Source organism: Corvus moneduloides, chromosome 1 (assembly GCF_009650955.1).
Source record: "Corvus moneduloides isolate bCorMon1 chromosome 1, bCorMon1.pri, whole genome shotgun sequence".
Taxonomy (NCBI): domain Eukaryota; kingdom Metazoa; phylum Chordata; class Aves; order Passeriformes; family Corvidae; genus Corvus; species Corvus moneduloides.
This window is the reverse complement of record NC_045476.1, coordinates 101560183-101581341: the sequence shown is the minus strand read 5'-3', so window position 1 is coordinate 101581341 and position 21159 is coordinate 101560183. Positions and strand designations below refer to the sequence as shown.

At 38.4% G+C, this 21159-nt stretch overlaps 1 protein-coding gene across 7 annotated transcripts in view; it reads left to right on the top strand.

Moving 5' to 3' along the window:
• CARMIL1 (capping protein regulator and myosin 1 linker 1) overlaps positions 1 to 21159 on the top strand; it is a 194102-nt gene that overhangs the window by 113314 nt on the left and 59629 nt on the right. For 4 of the 7 annotated variants that reach the window (XM_032120407.1, XM_032120380.1, XM_032120398.1 and 1 more), the window contains exons 14-23: positions 914 to 991; positions 1110 to 1186; positions 2108 to 2212; positions 7046 to 7115; positions 9138 to 9149; positions 11380 to 11461; positions 12773 to 12872; positions 12960 to 13014; positions 18310 to 18482; positions 20777 to 20845. In XM_032120407.1, coding sequence (XP_031976298.1) covers positions 914 to 991; positions 1110 to 1186; positions 2108 to 2212; positions 7046 to 7115; positions 9138 to 9149; positions 11380 to 11461; positions 12773 to 12872; positions 12960 to 13014; positions 18310 to 18482; positions 20777 to 20845 — 821 coding nt within the window. The remainder of the gene's footprint in view (positions 1 to 913; positions 992 to 1109; positions 1187 to 2107; positions 2213 to 7045; positions 7116 to 9137; positions 9150 to 11379; positions 11462 to 12772; positions 12873 to 12959; positions 13015 to 18309; positions 18483 to 20776; positions 20846 to 21159) is intronic. The other 3 variants (XM_032120370.1, XM_032120415.1, XM_032120388.1) reach the window with 1 other exon arrangement.

The window sequence follows — 21159 nt, the reverse complement described above, 5'->3', positions numbered from 1 at the left end:
AGGTCTACCCACAATATTTTAAGAGACAAATGCAGAAAGTGGGGCTTTTCTTAGCTTTTCAGAGAGATGGTTCAAAGATAAAGATTATTAATAGTGAGGTCTCTTAATCCGTGGATTGCTAACAGGAGCAAGGAAATCCTGATATTTAGCCATTAAAATAAACCCTAGGAAATTTTTTAAGTGGGGACCTCTCTTGTAGGTATAGGGGCTAAATGACCTAATTTTTAGGAAGATGGATTATTTTAGAAATGTTAAGCATGCACTGTTTGGCTGGATTTCATGTGGAGTCGAGCTTTCCACTTTTCTGTAAATTAGGTCACACTTTTATCTTTCTGTGTTGTTCTCTGAGACTAAAAAGAGCCCAAAATGAAACAGTGTATAGCAAGAAGTTTTACATACACTAACATTTACATGGCATATTCTATACAGTACTGAAGCCATCAATGTTAAAATCTTGTTACCCGTTCTATATTCTCCCTTAAACCTGTAATGGGCAGCTGATATTAAGAACTAACCATGGATTTCAGGTGCAAATTAGTTGCTTCCCTCATGCTTAAAGGGTCTGGCTTTAACTTACAAACCAATTACCCTTTCTGAAATGTAACAGCAATCTGAGTGACATTGCAAAGCATTTCCAGCTAAATTAATTATCATTTGCTGCAAAAGTTAAATGCGATAACTCAAGGCCTGTGCTTTAAGAGAAATGTTGGGTAAGTGTAGTCTGAGCACCATTATCCCACTATTCTTTAAAAAAAATGATAGCCTGGAAAAGTAAAACAGGTTGTATTGATTAGGCAAAGTTTCAGATGATTTCATAGTAAAAGCCAAAAATGCAATGACAGGTAGTGATCCAGTAACTGCTGTCATAATGTAAAAATTAACCTCTGTAATTCTTTCTGTCCAATAATTACAGAGCCTGTACAATTTTTTGGCCCAGCCAAATGCCCTTGTTCACCTGGATTTATCCAACACGGAGTGTGCGCTAGATATGGTAAAGACCTTTTTGTGGATATTTCAATACCAAGGAAACATTCCCCACCTTCTATCCCTATGTCCTTTTTTGGGTTAATATAAAGTAAAATGAATTGCCCTTATTTTAATTGAACCAGGTGTGTGGAGCCCTCCTTCGTGGATGTCTTCAGCATCTAGCTGTCCTTAGCCTCTCTAGGACTCTGTTTTCTCACAGGTACAATTTAAATGTCATTACTCTCAACTCCTGCAATATTTTGGTTTGTAATTTCTTGCTCTAATGTAGCACCTTTCTTTTTAAGAATAAATCTAAGACTTTTTTATAAAGCCTTGGAAGTCTTAGTGCTCTATGAAATAGGTACTATTTATTTTAAGCAAAATATTTTCTTTCCCTTTCTGCTCTTTGGTAGAGGTCTGTAAAGTAAGCTACCTTGTCTAATATGTGTTTTTGTCATACTGGTGCCGCAGAAAGTCTATATATATCTTTTGTCTCTAAAAGGCATAGCATCAGGCTTTGAAGTCTGACTGACTTGACTCCTCTTTAAATATGATTTTTAAAGTTTGTATTTTTCATGATTTGATGATGGTTACAAATGGGTTTTTTCCCTGTTTTATCTTCTGGGAGGAACTCCCTTTGAAAATCTGAGATTGAACATTTACTTTTTAGAGTATTTTCATTGTAGGAAATACTAGCTTTCATTTTTTTCAAATTGAAGACTTGGGTCCTTATCAGAGATGATACCTAATTGGTGATAAGGTATTCTAGCATTGAATAATTATTTCTAGTGGTATTAAAGCAGTTTCAGGGTTTTGTTCATGTCCTCTTTGATCTTCTGCTTGGGAGATGTAAGTATGTTCACTATTAACCAGACCTAAATGATCATTCTTTGTAGTTCACCAAACAGAAGGTAGATAGTAATGGCTTCTGTGCAGCAGTGCAGTGCTGAGGATTGTTTGTTGAACCAACATTTTGATGGCATTATAATTCTGAGCTAATTGAGAGCCACTGATTACAGAACTGCCACAGGTAGAGCAATTAAACATCTAAAAGATCACTACATTTCTGATGGCTTGCGTTCACTATTTATTGGAATGAGGAGTGTCTAAATGCTACTTCTTAACGATTTTTTACTTACAGAAAAGGAAAAGAAGTCCCTCCCTCCTTCAAACAGTTTTTCAGCAGCTCACTTGCTTTGATGCAGATTAACCTTTCAGGAACTAAACTCCCTCCTGAGCCTCTAAAGTAAGAATTTAATTTCATTTTCTCCTGTGCCTAAAACCTAGTTTGCGTTGTTGTTATATGAGTGCCTCATATTAAAAGGAGGGGGAAAGAATTTTGCTTTCTTCTTTTTTTCCCCCATTGTACATTATTGATATTAAAAGAGTGAGTTTTCTGATGGTCACACATTCATAAAATGTTCTTTCCATCTCACAGTTGAGACTATTAATCATATTTTTTTCCTCTGGGAATGTCACAATTGTATAGCTTCTGTTAGCATTTTTTTGGGATATATTTCTTTCTTTGTGGCTTACAAACAAAACTGTTCCACAGTGGAATGGGATTACAGGCTTGTGTGAGCACCATTCCTTTGGGACTGCGTTATTGCAGTGGCTGTAATGAAACGGAACCTGTTGCAGTGTTTGGGAGGAGAAACCTATTGCACAGAGCTGTGTTCTTCTTTTTGGGGGAAGAGACAACAGCAGCCATTTCTAGGAATGCTAAGTGGAGTGAGTCTTTTTGTTGTATGTCACCCGTCCTGTGACTAACAGGTTCTGCAGGCTGAGGGAAATTGTGAAGCACTGTCACCCTTCTTGTGATGTGTGTGAATTTGAACTGTGTTGGTATTTTCAGACATGAAATTTAAAAGTGTGTTTTAAAGTCAAGATAGCCTAGATAGATAGCTCTAATCTAGATAGGTCATTTTGTGATTCTGGCAGCATACTTGTGTTTATTGTGGCTTAACTAAAGAAAGGGCTCTTTCCAAAGTGTCATCTTCCTAGCTAATATGCATTAACACATACATAACCTTATCCATAGTAGACACCTAGACACGTTCACTATTTCAGAATCCTCATATGGATATAGATGTGTGTGTGTGCATGGATGTATCCTTGTGTGGCTGGGAGCCTGCCTCCTGAAGAAGAACAGGGAAGTGAAATGGGAAGTATCTAATGAACAGGAGATGTGGGATATAAAGAGTAGTTAGTGAGTATGGGATGGAAAGCTTTTGATACACTCTGGAGGAAGCTAAGGGAGGGAAGAGTGACAAGTGCAAAAGCAGAAAGAGTAGTGTATGTTGTTTTGGAGTATTTTTTATCAATGCAGTTCAGTATTGAAGAGAACAGTGCAATATCACAGAATCACAGAATGGGTCAGGTTGGGAGGGGCCACAGTGGGCCATTTGGTCCAACCTCCCTGCTCAAGTAGGGTCAGCCTGCCGCACATTGCACAGGATTGCATCCAGACAGTTCTTAAATATTTCCAGTGGGGGAGACTCCACACCCTCTCTGTTCCAATGCTCGGTCACCAGCACAGAAAAGAAGATACTCCTCATGTTCTGGTGGAACTTCCTGAGCATCAGTTTCTTCCTATTGCCTCTTTGTCTTGTTGCTTGGCACCACCAAGGGCCTGATGGTTAAGTCAGATGCACTGGATTGAAATCCATGTTCAACTGCAGGAGCCATTTTAGGTCTGATCTTTCACTTTGTTCTGTGTGATGCTCTTGATTGTTGTCTTGCTTGCTCAGACTTTGCCAGTATTAGGAAGGTGTGGTACAGATGTGTTTTCAAACAGAAGGTGATTTTTGAGAAACACAGTTGATTCTGATTAACTTAGAGCTATTGATTCTATGGTGGAGGACAGCAGGGAAGAAAAACAAGGATGGATGTGACTACTACAGAAGACAGTATTGGTGCGACAGGAAAAAGAGAATGCTGTGAGACATTGAATATATCCCCAGAGATTAGGAAAGGTGAGAAGCACCAAACATTAAGGTTCATTATGGTACTCTTCTTGTCATGTTGAGTATCTCCTATGGTATGAGGAATTTTGGCAGGTGAGTGCTCTACAATTGCCTGTGCTCTTAGAAGATGTTATTGTATTAATTTATCCCCAAAACTTGGGATCCCTTGACTGCCAGCTAGACAGCAAATGGTATCTTCCTAGTCATTTTCAGCCAAAATCTGCATTAACAAAAGACTGCTTCTAGTAATGTTTAAGATACTCTGGCTCATTTTGACTGAATTGGGTTAGAGGCAGTTACTCACCAGACTGGTGTTGGTGGAAGTAAAGAGGCAGTGATGGGGAGTGTAGGATGAGCTGAGAGCAGAAAGTTCTTTCACTAGCACAGAAAGCTCCAGAGTCAACTGAATGTGAATGGTCTCAGAGTGTCCATGCCACTGGTACTTTGGCCTGGGCTGCTTTTGTTCTGTTGACAGCATTCACCTCTGCCTAGGAGGTAGGTCAGATGCTGTTAGTACTTTTTGGGTAATTTCTGTGACGTGCTTTTTCTCTGACCTAAATTTTTCCTTCAGTTTGAGCTGAGTGTGTCTCACAACACTACAGAGGACTTTGATCTGCAGGACACCTTGCTTTACCTCTCAAACCCTGTATTATGACTTGACTAATTCACTTCAAAAATGTCCTGCAGAAGTTAATCTGGTGTTAAAAGGACTGAGGATGTGCATTGTGGGACAGCTGCTTAGCCTTTTGATCTTAACTGCAAGAAATTACAAAATTTCTCCAGAACCATCAAGATCACAGGGTTTGTTAAAAACAAGAAGATAGAAACACTTTTTTTCAGGCAGACTTATTTGTCATTGCCAAGACTGCAAGAGCACCATGAGAGATGACTCCAGGAAGGAAAAGTAAAAAAACTGTGGTGTATCGTAGTAGTACTTTTCTGACATCTTTCATCAGCATATGTCAAAAAGCTTTTGATAATGTGGGACTTGGAGCTGTCCTGTAGCAAAGGAGAGAAGTTCCTGGTTTGTGTCCATGAACCAGAGGTCACCAAGCTGGATGTGTGATTCAAGATCAAGCCTGCCTAGAGAAAAGAAAAGATAACGTGCAGATACCTGACACCCTGAATTCCAAATTCCCCTGATTAATTGTTATTTGATTTCTTTATCAGCTTCCTTTAGCTCAACACTCGTGGTATGTTTAATTGCATGTGCTAACTCGGTGAGTTTAAAGATACTGGTTAATCAGTGCAGTGTGTGAAGGACATGAACTTGCCTGTACAGTGTAAGTCAAGCCTTTCAGGGAGTAGGTTTGCTGATAAAACTGTCCTATGCAGATGCCACGTAGTGGGTGGGGGAAGGGTATACCTTGTACATAGGTTAATGTTAATGTTCCATTGCAGCTCACTCTTTTTTTTCACCCTGTTTTTTTACTGAGTGAGGCAGTTTGTACTCTTGTCCTTGTTGAAGTGTAAGTTGGCATTTTTGTTGAATTTTACAGACTTTGCCAAAAATTGCATTTTGATCTGTCAGTGCTATAACAAGACTAGTTGCTGATATGCTTCTCATGCAAATGCTAATTACAAGGCCAGTTCTTGCTTTCTGCATCATGCACAGTTGACAGGACCTCTCCATGTGTAGCCATGTGTGTGATTTAAACATAGTAGCCAAGTGTAAGTATAATATGTCTGGCTTCAGTCCCTTGGAATGCTGGTGATTTTTTTCATGACAAAGAATCGAGAAATAAGGGGATTTTCTTAGATGAATTTATAAGGAAGAAGTTAGAGGAAAAAACTAACCTTTTTTTTTCTTCCTGCAAAAAGTGTACAACTAGAGTGGCACTGTGTCTCTTTTTTTAATCTGCATTTTTTTATGCTTGCATTGTATTTTTTTATTTCCTCGAAATGTTTAGGAAGCTCTTTGAAAAGTTACCATCAGCCAGACTGACTGGATAAAAACATGTCTGGGTAAGAAAGATAGACAAGATCATCTAAAAATTTGTGAGGACTGTTGCAGAACTTTCACTTTTTTTTCTCCCCCCAAGTCTGTATATTAATAGCCTAAGTAAATAGGGACAAGACATTTGCCTTTGTTAATAGGGAAGGTCTGATTATACCTGCAGGACAGAAGATACAAATAGATTTAAATTAAAAACTTGCCCAGGGCACACATGTTTGAAATGTAGCTTTGACACACTACTTGCATAGCAAGTGTGTAGACAAATGGCTCATCAGAAGGGATTGTTTTTTATCTCCATGCCTCAGTCCCTTGGTTAGCTGCTTTTGGCTGAAATGAAGTTGGAGAAGGAAGTCCTTCTGTTTCTCTGTTGAATTATTAATTCAAAGCTGAGTCTATTCTGGAGATACTAGAAGGTATACATAGATTTTGTTTGTTCCTTCTCTATTATATATGCTGTTGTGCTTTCTGATTTTACAGTATTAACACAAGTGTGATATTAACACTAACTTTTAGATGTGGAAACAAAGTTCTGTAAGACTTTATAGTGGATTTATAAAAACCATGATTAGTCGTTACTGCATGTGTCTGCCATTCTGCCTAAAGACAAAGGATACCATTGTATAGGAATACCATTTTGAAATCTGTAAATACGTATTGGGTTGTGGAAGTGGGGAATTGCGTGATACTGGAACATGCTCCAGCCTTTGAGTGTTACAGGCACTGTGCCTGGCTGAAATGGCTGGCTGCATGGCATCTTGCATATTTTAAAAACCTAATTTTTTCCTGGATTTTTGGAAAATCAGAGCGTTTGTATGGTTGTATGACAGAACACCCCATTTATAATCATTTGATGCTCTTTGAAAGCAAATGTTGAAGAAAATTCATCTCTGATGCATGTTATTAAATGGTGATGGTGCATTAGCTTCAGAATTTCTTCATTAGCCTTGCATCCCTGCAGTTTTTGAAGCTCCTGGAGTGTTCTGAGTGTGGCAGGCTTGTGCTGCCATTGTCATTTAAGAAATAACTGCTCAGCTGGTGTCGTTTTGAAATGATTCTTTGTGTTATAGGTGTATTAACCTGTGATCACTCAGATGATGATGTAAAGTTGCCCCTTTTTTTTTTTTTTTTAAACTGTTCTAAAATTGATCTTTTTCAGAGCGCTTTTATTAGGCCTGGCTTGCAATCACAATCTGAAGGAGGTGTCTTTAGACCTCAGTAGCTGTGAGGTAAGGAATATTTACCAGGATGTGTTCAAAATATGCAACGACGTGGCTTTAGTGTTCCTGTCAAATCCACCGGGCAAGATACTCTTGCTCTGTAGTCAAAAGTTGTGGGAAAGGTAGAACTCGGAGGAGCAGTTATGGTAAAAGTTAGGATGTGCGTTACAGCCTCCTAAATAATGAGCACAGAAGTTCAAAGCACCTGATTGGCAAAGCCCTCCTTGCAGTGCAGCTGTGCTACACACTGAGCCAGCCTGTTGGATGCTTGGCAGCTTCTGCTCTCCAGTGCTGCGAGTAGCAGCAGGATTTTCGAAGGTGCCCAGATTTGAATGGCTCAAAGGAAGCTGCAGGCCCTGAAGGCATGTCTGTGGTTCGATTGTCTTCCATCAGAACCCATGACATGCTTCCTCTTCTGCAGATTTGCTTTTTAACCTTAGGAAAAATTCCACTTTCCTAATCAATTAATCAATTCAGGCCAATACGGAACTTTGGTAAGAGTTATTAACATAAGAAGCACTGTGAAAGTGACCTCAAGAATAACATTCATGGCAACTTATTTGCCTTATCTTGCCTCCTCTTGCTTCTCTGTGCTTTGCTGTGCACTCTGTTTCTCAGGACTGCCCATACTCTTGCAGGGTGATTCCTGTGTGGTTATAGCATATGGGAAAAGATCAAACACAACCCTGGGGAGCCACTTGAGGCAAAGGAGAGAACTGTGTGGTGGATTCTTGCCAAAACCAACATGGACCAGTTTAGGCTCAGGCCTTCTCTGACTTCCCTGTTTTTTAAGCTGCAAAGAAAGCTTCTCATTTGTTAGATATTTCCAAGGCCATCTGAGTATTAAGTGTTCTAAAAGTGCCTACAAATACAGTGGTTTCCCTTCAGGCAGAAAAGAAAACCTGCAATATTGGTAACCATGTTGAAGTGCAGTAATCCTTGCCTTAGGTTCCTGGTCACTTGCTTCTGAAATGTGCACAGATTTCCTTATGAAGAAAAAACCAAATCATTGTGAATGCATTTCATAGTTTGTTTTGGTATTTTAGACTTTTTGGAAAATATTATTACTTTAAAGAGCACTACATGTGAATTCAAAATAGAAAAGCTTTCAAGTCAAGTACACATGTCTCTGACTTTTGAGTAGAGGGATCAGATGGATGATAATTTGTCTTTCAGAGGAAGGAAGGAAAAGGGGGGAGTAATTAACGTAATAAAAATGAAGTCCTATGATCATAGCCTTAAACGAATAAATCAATAAAACACAAATATAAGTAATGAGAGTATAAATTAGCATGTAAATCAACAGGTGCTGACAGGAGAGAAAACATTATCCTTTCATGAAATAACACCCAAGATGGGATGTGACAGAGCCCTTCAAGGGGTGATTAGGTTTTTTGGACACCAAAGCACATGTGGTCATGGCTTACTCTTGTGACGGAAAGGAAAGAATCCTGCCCAACTCAGCGTTGCATTCCTGTAGCCTGTCCCTCCAAACTGACAGCACTTCCTTAGATCCTTCCCTTAACATTTTTTTTCATATCACTGAGCTTTATCCATTCTCATGTGCTTTGGAAAGAAGTTATGCTTCCACCAGCAGGGAAGTTGATGTGCCAGCAGCTGGGAGAGCACCTCAGGATCCTGCTCCACCTCTCCCTGACCCTCTGGGATCTGGGCAGGGTAATCTGTACCCAGAAAGAGAGTGGTGGGAAGCTTGGAGCCAGTGACCACTACTCCCAGTTCCTGCAAGCACACACTGTTAGGGGGCTAGAAAGCTGATGCTTCAGCTTTGCCCTCTTCTTTCCTACATCAGGCAAGCTGTACTCAAGTATGGAAGGATAAATCTATGTTCCTTCCCTTTCCCACCATTTTTCATTTGCTCCCATAATTTTCTGGTATATTGCCTCCAAGCTTAATCATCTTCTATTGCTTGTTTGGTTGGTTTTTTAATTATTTTTACTATGAAAATTGCATTTTTATTTCTACCTGCTCAGCACTGATGTATTTCACTCTTTTCCCTTCTGCTTCCCTTAGCTTGGTCACTGTGTAAGTACCCTCCATGCTTTACCTTAATTGTTAAATCAGTGAGCAGCTTTGTTTGCCTTTCCCATATTGGTACCTCATAGCTTTGAACACACTTGGCATTTTTAATTGTCGAAGGGTTATTCCTCATTTTCTGAAAAAGGGCTTTTCTTTGTAGTCTCAGAAGTATGTCATATAGGAGGTGTTGCAGAGGGTCTTTTTGTCAGTATCACAGTCCACATTGATAAGCAGCACTTCAATTAAACTCTGCTTTTATATACATATATGTATATATATATATATACGCATAATATTTTAACACAGTTGCAGCAAATTGTGATCCTAAAAGTGAAGTTTTTGTCAACACTCTCAGATTAAATAGATATCACCATTTGTGCTCATGAAGTGTTTATATATTTAAAATTTTGAATGTAGAGTTGTCTGGTACAAGATTGAAAGCTACTCCTGAAAAATTGTCTACTTCAGGCCTCAAAGTATATATAGCATAAGCACTTGGATTCTATTGTGAGTATAATTTTGGTGGATAGAACTTTACCCTACCAACAGCCAATCCAATTCCACATATGATCTGCCACTTCCATAGATCCTGTCATAGTAGATGTGACACTCTGTGTAAAATGGTTGTCTTGTGCTGGGCCACACTGAGAGAGCAGCATAAAGCAAAACTGAAGGATTTTGGCTTTCACACAGCAAATGCTATAAATGCTCTTACAAAAACAAAGTTGAGTTAAATTTGCAGCACTTCTGGCCCGAGTACAGCCTGTAATATGACTACTTATTGAGAGGATGAGGTGAAGGATAGTCAGGCACTAATTTATGGAAAGGGAGGAAAGATGTCTTATGTTCTGTACTTCTTACAGTCCAGATGTGATTTATGATTTAGATGTTATCTTTGACCACCATTCTTCAAATACTCAGGTCAAGTTATTCAGTTGTTTGTTAATCATCACATACCTCAAACTGTCAAAAAAGTGCCAAATCAAGTATTTTTTGACAAATGCTTCTAGAAGGCATTTCTGGTTCTTTAATTATAGCATTGATAAAGGTTGATGGTCCACAGAAATATCAGCAGGTTGATTTGGGATATTTACCCAAGTAAGTCAACGAAGTAAAATACTACACAGTTTTTATGCACAGGAGGTGAGAAAGCTTTGAAAGGGTTTGAAAAAGCTTGCCATTCTTTTTGAAGCAAATAACGGGCAAATGGAAAATGGAAAATTAAAATTTCCATAGAATTTTTTCCCTCTTTAGCTAAAGCCTTGTCCTGGGGCATGTTTATAAAGTGAAATGCACCTTATATAAATGTGCATAGCTGCAAGAAATAAGAAAATGCTTTGCTCCTTTGGAAAAAATAAAAAGTTGCATTCATTCAGTAGCATTAGCAAATAAGTGTGTAAGTTTTTGTAACTTTAATTCTTAATGTTGATGTTTTCCCCTAGACCATTTCATTGTTTTTTCATTAAATCCTAACACTTCTTTTATAGTTATGTAATATTTCAGATTAATAATATCATAATTGATACTTTGCAGCCGGGCATTTTTGTTATTGTTGCAATTTTTTTCTTTTACTGCTGTTTCTTAAATTAAGAATAACTATACTACTGCTTTCTCTTGTTTATGGTGTTTTATGGCCGTTTTACAATTGGATTATTTGAATTTTTCTTTTCAGAGACAGGGAGGCATAATTTAATTGATTTTTTTTTTTTATCCCCCCCACTTATCTTTGAAATGGGCACCTTAGCATTGTGCTGAGAGCTGGAAGAAGATGCTCACTGTAAGGCCTGGCTGCAGTGGAGTTCAAGGGTGACAGTGTTGCAAGCTGATAGACTGGTCTAAGTTTTTTTTTTTTTTTAAATCACCGGACACTAGAAATGTCCTGGGCTGTTCATGTAGAGAATGCACACCCAAATCCTGCAGGCACTGCCCAGCACAAGTGCTAAAGGACTTGCTGTGTTTAACCCTTTAAGTATTTTCCTGATTTAACGGCTGAGGGGTACTTTCAAGAGAAAGGAAAGAGAGTCCCTTTTCTCATTTATGTGCAAATACCAAGGGTAAGGATGAGAACAGTAGGAATGTGTGCATAGGCTGTCATTTTGATGTCTATAACTTCTTCTGTTGCTGTTGTTTTTGCTGCTGCTAGTGCCTTCTGTATTCATAAAGCTCCTACCACTGTCTTCTGTGTGATCTTGAAACCATAACTAGTTTGCAAAAATGGATGATATTTTGTCTCTAGTTAAGATCTGGAGGTGCACAAGTCTTGGAAGGATGCATAGCAGAAATACACAATATCACCAGCCTAGATATTTCAGACAATGGTAAGTACACGGATCAGGAATGGAGGGTTGTGCAAGTCAAGAAATGCTTTTTTTTCAGCTCAAGGATGGTTGCTCTTGCTTTATGATTATTGGCCATGCTGGTTATGCAAATGTCTCAGACCAAGACCTCTTACTAAGAAACATTGAAAGACTTTACTGTACCCTCAAAAGTTTGTTGTTTCAAATCAGTGTAACACAGCAGGATAAAATAATGGCACCAAGCTCATATTAGATCCAGAGGAAATGGAGTTTAAGTACGAGTGGAAGAGAAGCTGAATGAGAATTGGAAGTGTAGTCAAAGAACAAAGTGAAAGGTCTGGTACAGAATGAAGCTGAGGGGGAAAATTTGGAGCAAAGAGCGAACAGCTTCAGGTCAGAAAAGGCCTGCTTGAGTCTTTGGAAAAGTCTTTGACTATTTCTGCTTTGGAGTCTCTGTGCTTCCTAGCACAGATATTCCTGGGAATATGAGCTGGCTTCTCATCTTGCAGATTCAAAGTGTAGGTGTATGAACTGGAAGAATTCACCTGCTGTGTTTGCCTCTCTATCAGCCAAATGCAGGAGTATTTCAGAAACAGATTCCCAGTACAGTGGAATGCCCGAGAAAGGTGGGATGGATTGATAAGTGGAAAGCTTTGAGAGCTATTGATCCAGCCCAGTTATGCAAAAAGATTTATTTTTATAAATAAGGATAGATATTTGAAATCTAAATTATCCTGTGAATCTGAATTCTAAATCATTTTAATCTAGCTAGTGGACTCCTCAAATACATCACTAGCTTGGGAATACTAAAGCAAGGTTTGGTTTGCGTTTTTTTACTCAGGAGTAGAATAAAATTTGGCTTGTTTTTCAGGTAATTTTATTCATCGTCTGTTATGTTAGCCTTTTTTACAGGCTTTTGAAGGCTTTGAAATGTTGTTGGTACACAGCTCTACTAAGACTAAATACTGATTAGCATTGTTTCAGAATTCTCAGAGGAACTTCAAACTCTGCCTGACAGTGCGATGAACTACACTTGGGTGATTGGACTGTGGATAAGGGACTGATTTCTGTGTTTCTGAGAGGAGTCTTTTATAGCTGATTAGCACGGAGATTTAAAGGGTTTACTTTAGAGAAAGTATTCATTCTCATAGAAAAGCAGAGGCACTAATGAGAAAAAGATTGAAAGGTAGAAGAATGGAAACTTTTCTACATATTTTGGAAATTAGTACACTGATATAATTATTTGAATGAATATAGTGTTAATAATTGGACCTAGTCTCGGTCTTTTGTGAAAATGTGTTTTAATTCCTAATCTAATCTGATTCTTTACAGGCCTAGAATCTGACCTCTCAACCCTTGTAGTCTGGCTTAGTAAAAACCGATCGATAAGACACTTGGCATTAGGCAAAAACTTTAACAACATGAAATCCAAGTAAGGATTTTCTTTCTTTTAAATAACAAGAGAATGGATTAGGAGAAGCTGCTGATTTCATCATCTTCCTGACTTTTTTTCCCTCAGAAATCTCACTCCAGTACTTGATAATTTAGTTCAGATGATTCAAGACGAGGATTCAGTGAGTATCTTTCTGCCTACTATCATCATGTGTATTTGTACCTTCGCAGTCTATTTCTGATCATTTTTTCACTGTGTTAATTAACTGCATAAGATTTGATCCCAATCCTGCACAGACACATCCAACATTTTGGGTTTGGTTTTTTTTTTCAAATTGTAATTTGGATTAACTTGTAGCATATAGGTGAACATTTTCTGAGGATGGTCTTAGGATCTGTGGTTGTTGAAAAATATTCATTATAAATGGTTGGATGTGTATAACCTAGTTACTTTAGGTCTAAATTATACAGCTCTGTAGGCATAAATTTTCAGAACTTTTGTGTCCTGATAAGAGATTACAATGTTAGTGTTCTCAATAACAATGTTTTTTTTGTAATTTCTAGAATGCACTATTTCCTGATAGCTGTTCTTGGGCATTAACTTTTCTTTTCTTGACAAAATGCAAGGTCACTGCAGTGATCTCTCAGAACTCCTTCCTTCTTCAAAAGATACAAATAAACCATTCACTGTGCTGTTTTTTACTTCTCTTAGTATGTTAGTCATGGGGGCAATTTCATAAAACCTTTTCAGGGTGCTTCGCTGGGATGCTCACCCACTTTCTTGAATTCTACGCTCTTTTGTGAGTCTGAAAGACTTTTGTCTTTGGATTTGTGTTCTTGCCTGTTCTTGGCATCCTAGTTTTGGTTAGAAGGGGATCTTAAGATGCTCTGTTACTCTCATGCTTTTCCATCTTTATTTATCTACTCTTAGTCCTTTCTTACTCCTTAATTTCCTGTGCAAGTACCAAGCAAGCTTTCCTCATTCTCCAGAGACAGCTGACTGTAGACTCAAGTTGTCTGATCACCTGCTATTTCCTGTTGTCTTTAGTGTCTCACCTCCAAGTTCATGCTCTCCATGTTAACTGCTTGGCTATTTTCTCCTCCCATCTGTGTCTGTGTCCTGGCAGTTTTAACCAGGATTTCCAATGCCTCTTTCCTTGCAAGGTCATTAGACTCGTATTCCATGTTCACCTTTTCTTAGTTCTTAATTGTATTTGAAGTGACTTATTAAACTAGTCCTCTATGCTCTGTCTGTCCTCTAAAACGGGATTAGTGGTACTGGTGTTTCTTGATCCTGTGCCTTCCTCCACATTTTATTCTTTAAAACATGGGATGTCGGTGTGATGCGGTGAAGTTCTGCATACAGATACCAAAGCTGATTCTAATTGAGGTAACACCTGTAATGAAAGCACCTTAATAAAAGTCCTTGTTTGCACAAGTTCCATATAGGGCTGTGCCAAGCAATGTATTGGTCAATTCTGTATTACTTTTTGTACCAAACTAGCCTTTTTGTTTTGTGTGACTGCCTCCTTCTACTCTATCTCTAAAGGGAATGCTGCAGGACTGCCTCCCCCTTCTCTCCTTTTCCTTTTGATACTGTACTGAGGGGTATCATTGAATCGCACAGCACCCGCTTCTTCTCTGTGGACATTTGTCTCTGTCCTGCCCTGTTTCTCATGCTCATCCTTTCACAGCTGTCCTAAAGAACTGAATCACAAGCAAATGTAATTGATTATGTTTTCTATTTCATTTATTCCTTTGTTCTATTTCAGGTGAATATTTCTTCCCATCAGACCACATCCTAAAACACCTCTTCAATGCACTCTGTGTCCTTTCAGTACCCAAATGATCTTCTCAAACATGCTGTTGTATTTTTTCCCCTGTTTTATGACTATCCTTATCATACTAGCTGTTCTTAAGGACAAAATTTTCAACTTTCGCCTTATTATCCCTATTTAAAGTGTTACAACCTTCTGTTTATCTTTCCTGGCTTCTGTTTTTGAAGACTCCAGGTCATAGGAAAAAATAGCTGCTAAATTTTATGTGTATCATTCTTGCAGCTTTCCCTCCTTTGCATCATTGGCTTCCATTTCTTGCATTCCTTTTCTTTTCAGCCTGTGGGTGACATCAGTTGTTGTTCCACTTTCTGCCTTTTACACTATTCAGCTGTCAGATGTACACCTGTAATTCTTAGCCACCATGTTTTCCTGACCTAACCTACACAACATATTCTCATCCTGTTTTCAAACAGTGTTACAATGAAATAATTCACCAAAAATTTGTTTTATTTAGGTACTTAAAGTAACTGTCTGTCCTTCTTGTCACACATTAACATTTGGGATATAGCATGTGATCCTTTTGGGGTTACCCTGCCTCCTCTTTCTCCATGTTCTTTTCTCTTGTTAATCCTCTTCAGTGAAGGAATCTTGTTTCTTTCTATCTCATCAAGTGCTAAAACCAGCGTGAGCCATCTCCTAGCAGCTAAAGAGTTGAGGATAGACATTATAGCACTGTGGGAAGAATGTGTTGCAGAAAGCTGCCTAGGGTTGTTCATACTGTACCTTGAGGCTTAGAAAATTATTTTAAGTTTCTAGCTATTTCAGTTTGTTTTTGAATCTTAAATGGGTTGGTCCTCCTTCTACCAATAGTATGCATTTGCTGCTACAGGACACTAAAAGTTAAGATGCAGTTGGAGAGACCAGGGTGTGACGTTGCCCAGAGCACGCTGCGCAGTTTAGGGACCACGCATTGTCTGCATGGGAAGCTGAAGCAAGAGGCTTTAATCTAAAACATCCATTTCTAAATGCTTCTTCATGTATTTATGCACACTTTAAATAGCTCTGTTGCTGTGTTAATGTGAGTCATGAGTAAAATGACTTAAACAATCAGTGGCTTGGTTCTGTGACTGTTAAAATTGAGTGATGCGCAAAAGTAATTCTGCACAATTTAAAAGCAGTAGTAGTAATCTACATAGCAGAAAATCCCAGGTGTTTTATATAAACTAGAATGTAATATTTAGATGCATTTTTTGGGTTGTTTTCATGTCTTTTCTATTCAAGTAGGTGCTATACTGTGCAGATTTTTATAATGTATTCTTACTGTGCCATTTCTTTTCTTGTTGCAAAAAATGATGTTATGCTGCTGGTACACATTATCATTACTCAGAGTGGTAATCACTCCTGCACAGGTGCAGTGAATTTCTAGAATGATGAATATCTTTTGTTGTTAGTTCAGTGTTTGGTGCAGAATCGGCTTTTTGAGGTTTTTTACAGCATTTTTGTTCTTAGGAAAAACAAATTTAGCTTGATTTAATTCTTGCTTTTTTTCCAGCAGAAGTATGACAGAATCAATGAATAAAATAATATAATTTCTAATTCTGTATTTGTACTTTGAGAATTCCTCTTCCTTAAAAAGGATGTGTTAAGGCATCTTCTGTGTATTGGCAAAATACCTGTTTTCTGTAGCAGGGACACTGAAAGTGCTCCTTTGACTTCTGTTTTCTCAATACCTAGCTAAAGCTATTAAGTTGTTGAAAGAATTAAGTGTTGGTAGAATATTGCCCATCCTCCAATATGGAGAATTTGGTTTTGGTGTTTCTTTTTCTTTGTTTGTTGTTGTTTGATTGGGGGTTTTGATGTAATGATCAGATAATTTAATGAATATTTAGATGGTGCATAGCTGTCAATCATTACAGAACACAGTATAGAAGTATTTTCAGTCATATACTGTTTTGTTAGGGTGTTGGAATGCAAGAAGTTTCCTGGGAGGATATTTGAGATTTAGAAAAATTATGTGGGAGGGATCACCTGCAGCTCAGTTACTTCAATGCCCATTTCTTAAGTGACACATGAGAAACAAGCAATGTCACATTCACAACTTTATTGCTGATTTCTCTGAGTGCTGAGTGGTGCTGCTTTACCATGAATCTGTCAGCAAAAGGGCTTCTATGACTTCTGTCAAGAGCTCTGAAGTGCCATTCTAAATGTGATGTTAACATTCTTTATGTTAATATTTCTTTTAAATTCTTAATAATTCTTTACACTGTTCTCTTCACATTGTGCAACAAAATGGGAAAACATAGATTAAGGGCATTAACATAGTAATTTAATAACTTCCATTTAAAATAAAGCCAGCATGTGGCTTGTGTTATTGTTAGACTTTTTAATTATAAGCCTGCTGTGCTTGCAAATTTTTATGCTTTTCCTCATTTGTAAGTGCATTTCTTATTGTTGCAAGCTTTTTGGTTGTCACTGTAATCCAGTGGTGTCCGGAGGGTAGGATCCCATTGTATGGCAGGTATGATGCAAGCACCAAGGACCCTCAAAGGTGTGCACGGTTTGGTTGGCTTATTTTCATTAATCTAAACTTCAGAATCTAACATGAGTGCTGTGGCTCGTTATTATGAGATATTGATTTTCCTATGCTGGCAATTTGGAGATTTTAGGCTCCAAAAGTTCATCCTCCAATATGTGCCTGAGTGGGTGTATAGTGATGATACACTCCTCTGCATGGACTCACACTTGAGCAAGGGAAGTGTTTTGTGGAGTCCTCATTCATTATCAAAGACAAATGACAATTTTAGGAGCTGTAATATTTCTGCAAGGGATGGGGATAGATGGACTAGTTCTCGAGCTTCTGCTGTTGAGTGTTGGGGACATTGAGAATGGAGGAAATATGGGCATTTTTAGAAAAGGTTTTTTAAGGCTTGGAGTGTGACTTGCTGGAGCCAAATAAGGTAGTTTCAGCTTAATCTGCTGCATGAAAGAATAAGGTTACTGAAAAATATTGTAGTTATAAATGTCAAAACACCATTGTGAATAATATCTATTGACTTACTCATTGTAATAGCTACTCAATACTGCTTTGAATTTCAGACCTGCTACAGTTTTCTCTTTCCTCCAAAAGTCCATGCCCTTTGTTGAAGGAACAGATACACAAAATCACTCCTAAAGTTGAAGTAACAATAATAGAACACTTTAAGGAAACTGTTTATGTTTTAACAAAGCCTTGGACTGTAATTTGCCCTTAGGCAAATCTCTCAGTTTGAGGGAGAGAAAGGGAGTGGTAGATACTTTTATTTCTCACTGAAAATGGGGATGCTGGGTAAGCAAAACCCCCTGGACACTTGAAGTTGTCTTGTGAAGCTTGTTGTTGTTATCTGGCCTCTTCTGAGGTTCCCACTGTATTCTGTACTTAGTAAGACTCAGGAAGTTGGAGGCACTGCCACTTGAAAATAATTTTTTCACAGGGTGTTGCAACTTAATCTGCGTGTGTGTGTATGTGTTTGACACCTGTGCTGTTAGTTGTTACTCCTAATTTACCATGTGTTGTAGGATCTGCAGCAAACACAGAAAGAACTCTCTGATGTTTACCGCCATCCCCAAGAGTCTGGGAAACTTGTAACTTCTTTTAGTTGATGTTTGAGGAATGAGTGCATTATCAGTTTCTGTTATCAGTGCCTTTTCTATGATCCACAGCCTCTACAGTCATTGTCCCTCGCAGATTCCAAGCTGAAGACCGAGGTCACCATCATTATTAATGCCTTGGGCAGCAATACTTCTCTCACAAAAGTGGATATTAGTGGAAATGCCATGGGAGATATGGGAGCAAAGATGCTGGCAAAAGCCCTACAGATAAACACCAAACTCAGGTAAGGGAAACGTACTTGCAGTAAACAGTAGAATGACTTAACAATACTGAAGTTGTTGACTTATTCTCAAGCTGTTTCTCTTCAGAACCTTTCTAGGTACAGCCACTTCAGAGTGTCTTTATTTGGAAGGATTCTCATCCTTTTTTTCTTAAAAGAGAAGAAAATAACAACAGAAAAACAAGAGAAACAAGTTGTCCCTTCAAAAACATTTCCTTAACTGAAACTGGGGAAAATTTTCTAAACTTGAACAGAAAGGCCCCTTGTTGGAACCAAAAGACTTTTACATTTTCTAAAAAGACAGAAAAAAATTACACTGTTACAGAGCTCTGATTAAATCCAATGTCATTCTCGAAGCTGGGCCAGCTTTAAAGCTGTATGATGTTGCTCAGGGACTTGTCCAGGCAGGTTTTGAAGACCTGAAAGTACCAAGATTCCACAGTGTCCTCGGAGACTCAATTCTAGTGCTTAGCTACTCTCTTCTGTTCTGCTCTCTCTTTCTTACTGGAGGCCATCCCAGCAGAGAAAATTCTGATACTTGGGTGGGAAACTGAAGTAAATTATTCTTTGTCTTCTGGAGTGTCAGTTTGTTGAACTGAGAGCATGTGGAATTCAGAATGAATAGCAGCATGGACCATCCATCCTTCCTTTCTTCCCCTCCTACTGTGTTGATGGACCTTGGCGTATCTTCTCTGCAACTTCATCTGCCCAACAACTTCACTGCTTTTTAGCATGTCTGGCACTGATGGCTTGAGAGTATCACATTTTTTATATCCAGCATGTGTTTCACAAACAGTAAAACCTTCAACCAGCATAAATCTGGATGGGGACCTCTAAATATGTCACCCTCATCAAGAAAGATAATCCTCCCTCCTCCTCGTCAGACTGTGCAGGTGAACCTTCCTCAGTGTACTGTCAGTGTAAAGAAACCACTTCTTGCTTGGTCTCCAAGTATTTGTTCCCTGAAGGATTAGACATTCCCCCAAACAGTCCTGGCTATTTTGTTCAGAAGCAGGGATTGTTTGGCCTTTGTGTTGCTATGCCCAAACTGAATATTAAAAATGTCAAGAAAACACTGGAGGGATGTCTTAGGTTTAGTGAATGTATTAACCTGAAATGACCACAATATCTGAAGAAATAAAGCCTTGATACATTTCAGGACGGCAGACTGAAGTGTTTCACAGTATGCTGAATGTCACAGTTGACATAATGTCACCACAGTCTGTGGTGTGATTGCAAACTGAATAATGCAATGGTAACTGGCTCTGCCAAAAATGTTATAAAACGACACCCAGGTAGAAATATAAACACACTTTCCAATGGCAAAAATATTCAAGACTTGATCCTAAGCATACCTGATGTTTGCAGAATGAGTGTAGAATCTCTCTTCCTCTCTTTCTTACTTCATCTTTCCATCTGAAAAACGGAGGGATAATTTTGCAACAACAGAAGGATGTCAATACTTGTGAAAGCATGCCATGTATCTTTTTTTTTCTCTTTTAAACACCAGAAATCTTTGTTTGGTTTTGTGCCTTTTTTTTTTTTTTTTTAAGAGCAGCTACAACTGGTGCTTTAGCAGAAGCAAGATTTATCTGCTTGCCTGTCTCTTCTGACTACTAATGAGATCTTTGAACATGTGTTTGCAAATTGCCAGGCAGTCTGCTTGAGTGGTCTGAACTGGGGAAGGAGGGGGAAGGCTTGATCACTCTTACCATTATTGTGTATTCAAAAGAGCTACAATTTATGCACCTAACCTAATGGCTTTTACTGGCGGCTACTTTCATTGCATGTGGAATCATAGGAGCAGTGTGATGAGCCTAGAGCAGGGTTGGATGTGTAATACTCTGCAAATTTTGACCTCTGATCAGCATGAATGTTTTAAATAGACTACGTGGAACAGAGATTGATCAGTACTAAAATTTTCTGGTTTTTCAGTATGGGCTTGCAAAGCAAACATTTGAACTTTGATTTTGATGCTATACCTCAAAAAAAGCAGGAATTTGTGTCCAAATCTTTCTATTAATTGTGTTTTAGAAAAGTAAGGTATTTATGTTGATGATGGAAAATACAGTAAAGTCCCCTTTAAAGTAAGGGAAACTGGATTTTGTATCTTTGTCCATAATTGCTGTCATTTCAAGGATTTAGCGTATAACTGAAGACAAGTTTTTAAAGCGCTGCCTTCTGCAATTTTGAATATTCAGCAGTGTGTTATTTCAATATGCAAAGTTTCAATATAGATTTATTTGGTGGTTCTTGTTTAACTTACATTTTTCTTTCCTCTTCCCACCATCTCTCAGAACTGTCATATGGGACAAGAATAACATCACTGCGCAGGGCTTCCAGGACATAGCTGTGGCACTGGAAAAGTAAGTCTCACGTAAATGAATGTCTGATGAAGAGGCCAAAGATCCTGAAGGAGCAGCTGCAGTTCTCACTGTAGTCTATATGATCTTGAAGATGCTGAGTAGTCTCAATTTTAAACATCAGGATGTTTAATCTAAAGGAAAATTCATGACTTCACATCCTTCAAAAGGATGGGAAAAGGCTCTGTGGCTCTTTCATCCATACTCTGCTATCAGCATTAAGGTCCTTGAGTTCTGCTCTTAGTGTTAAAATTCTGAATTTGGTAATATTTTCCCTTCTCTTCATTCTCTTGTGTTGATAGCATGGAGAATTCTAG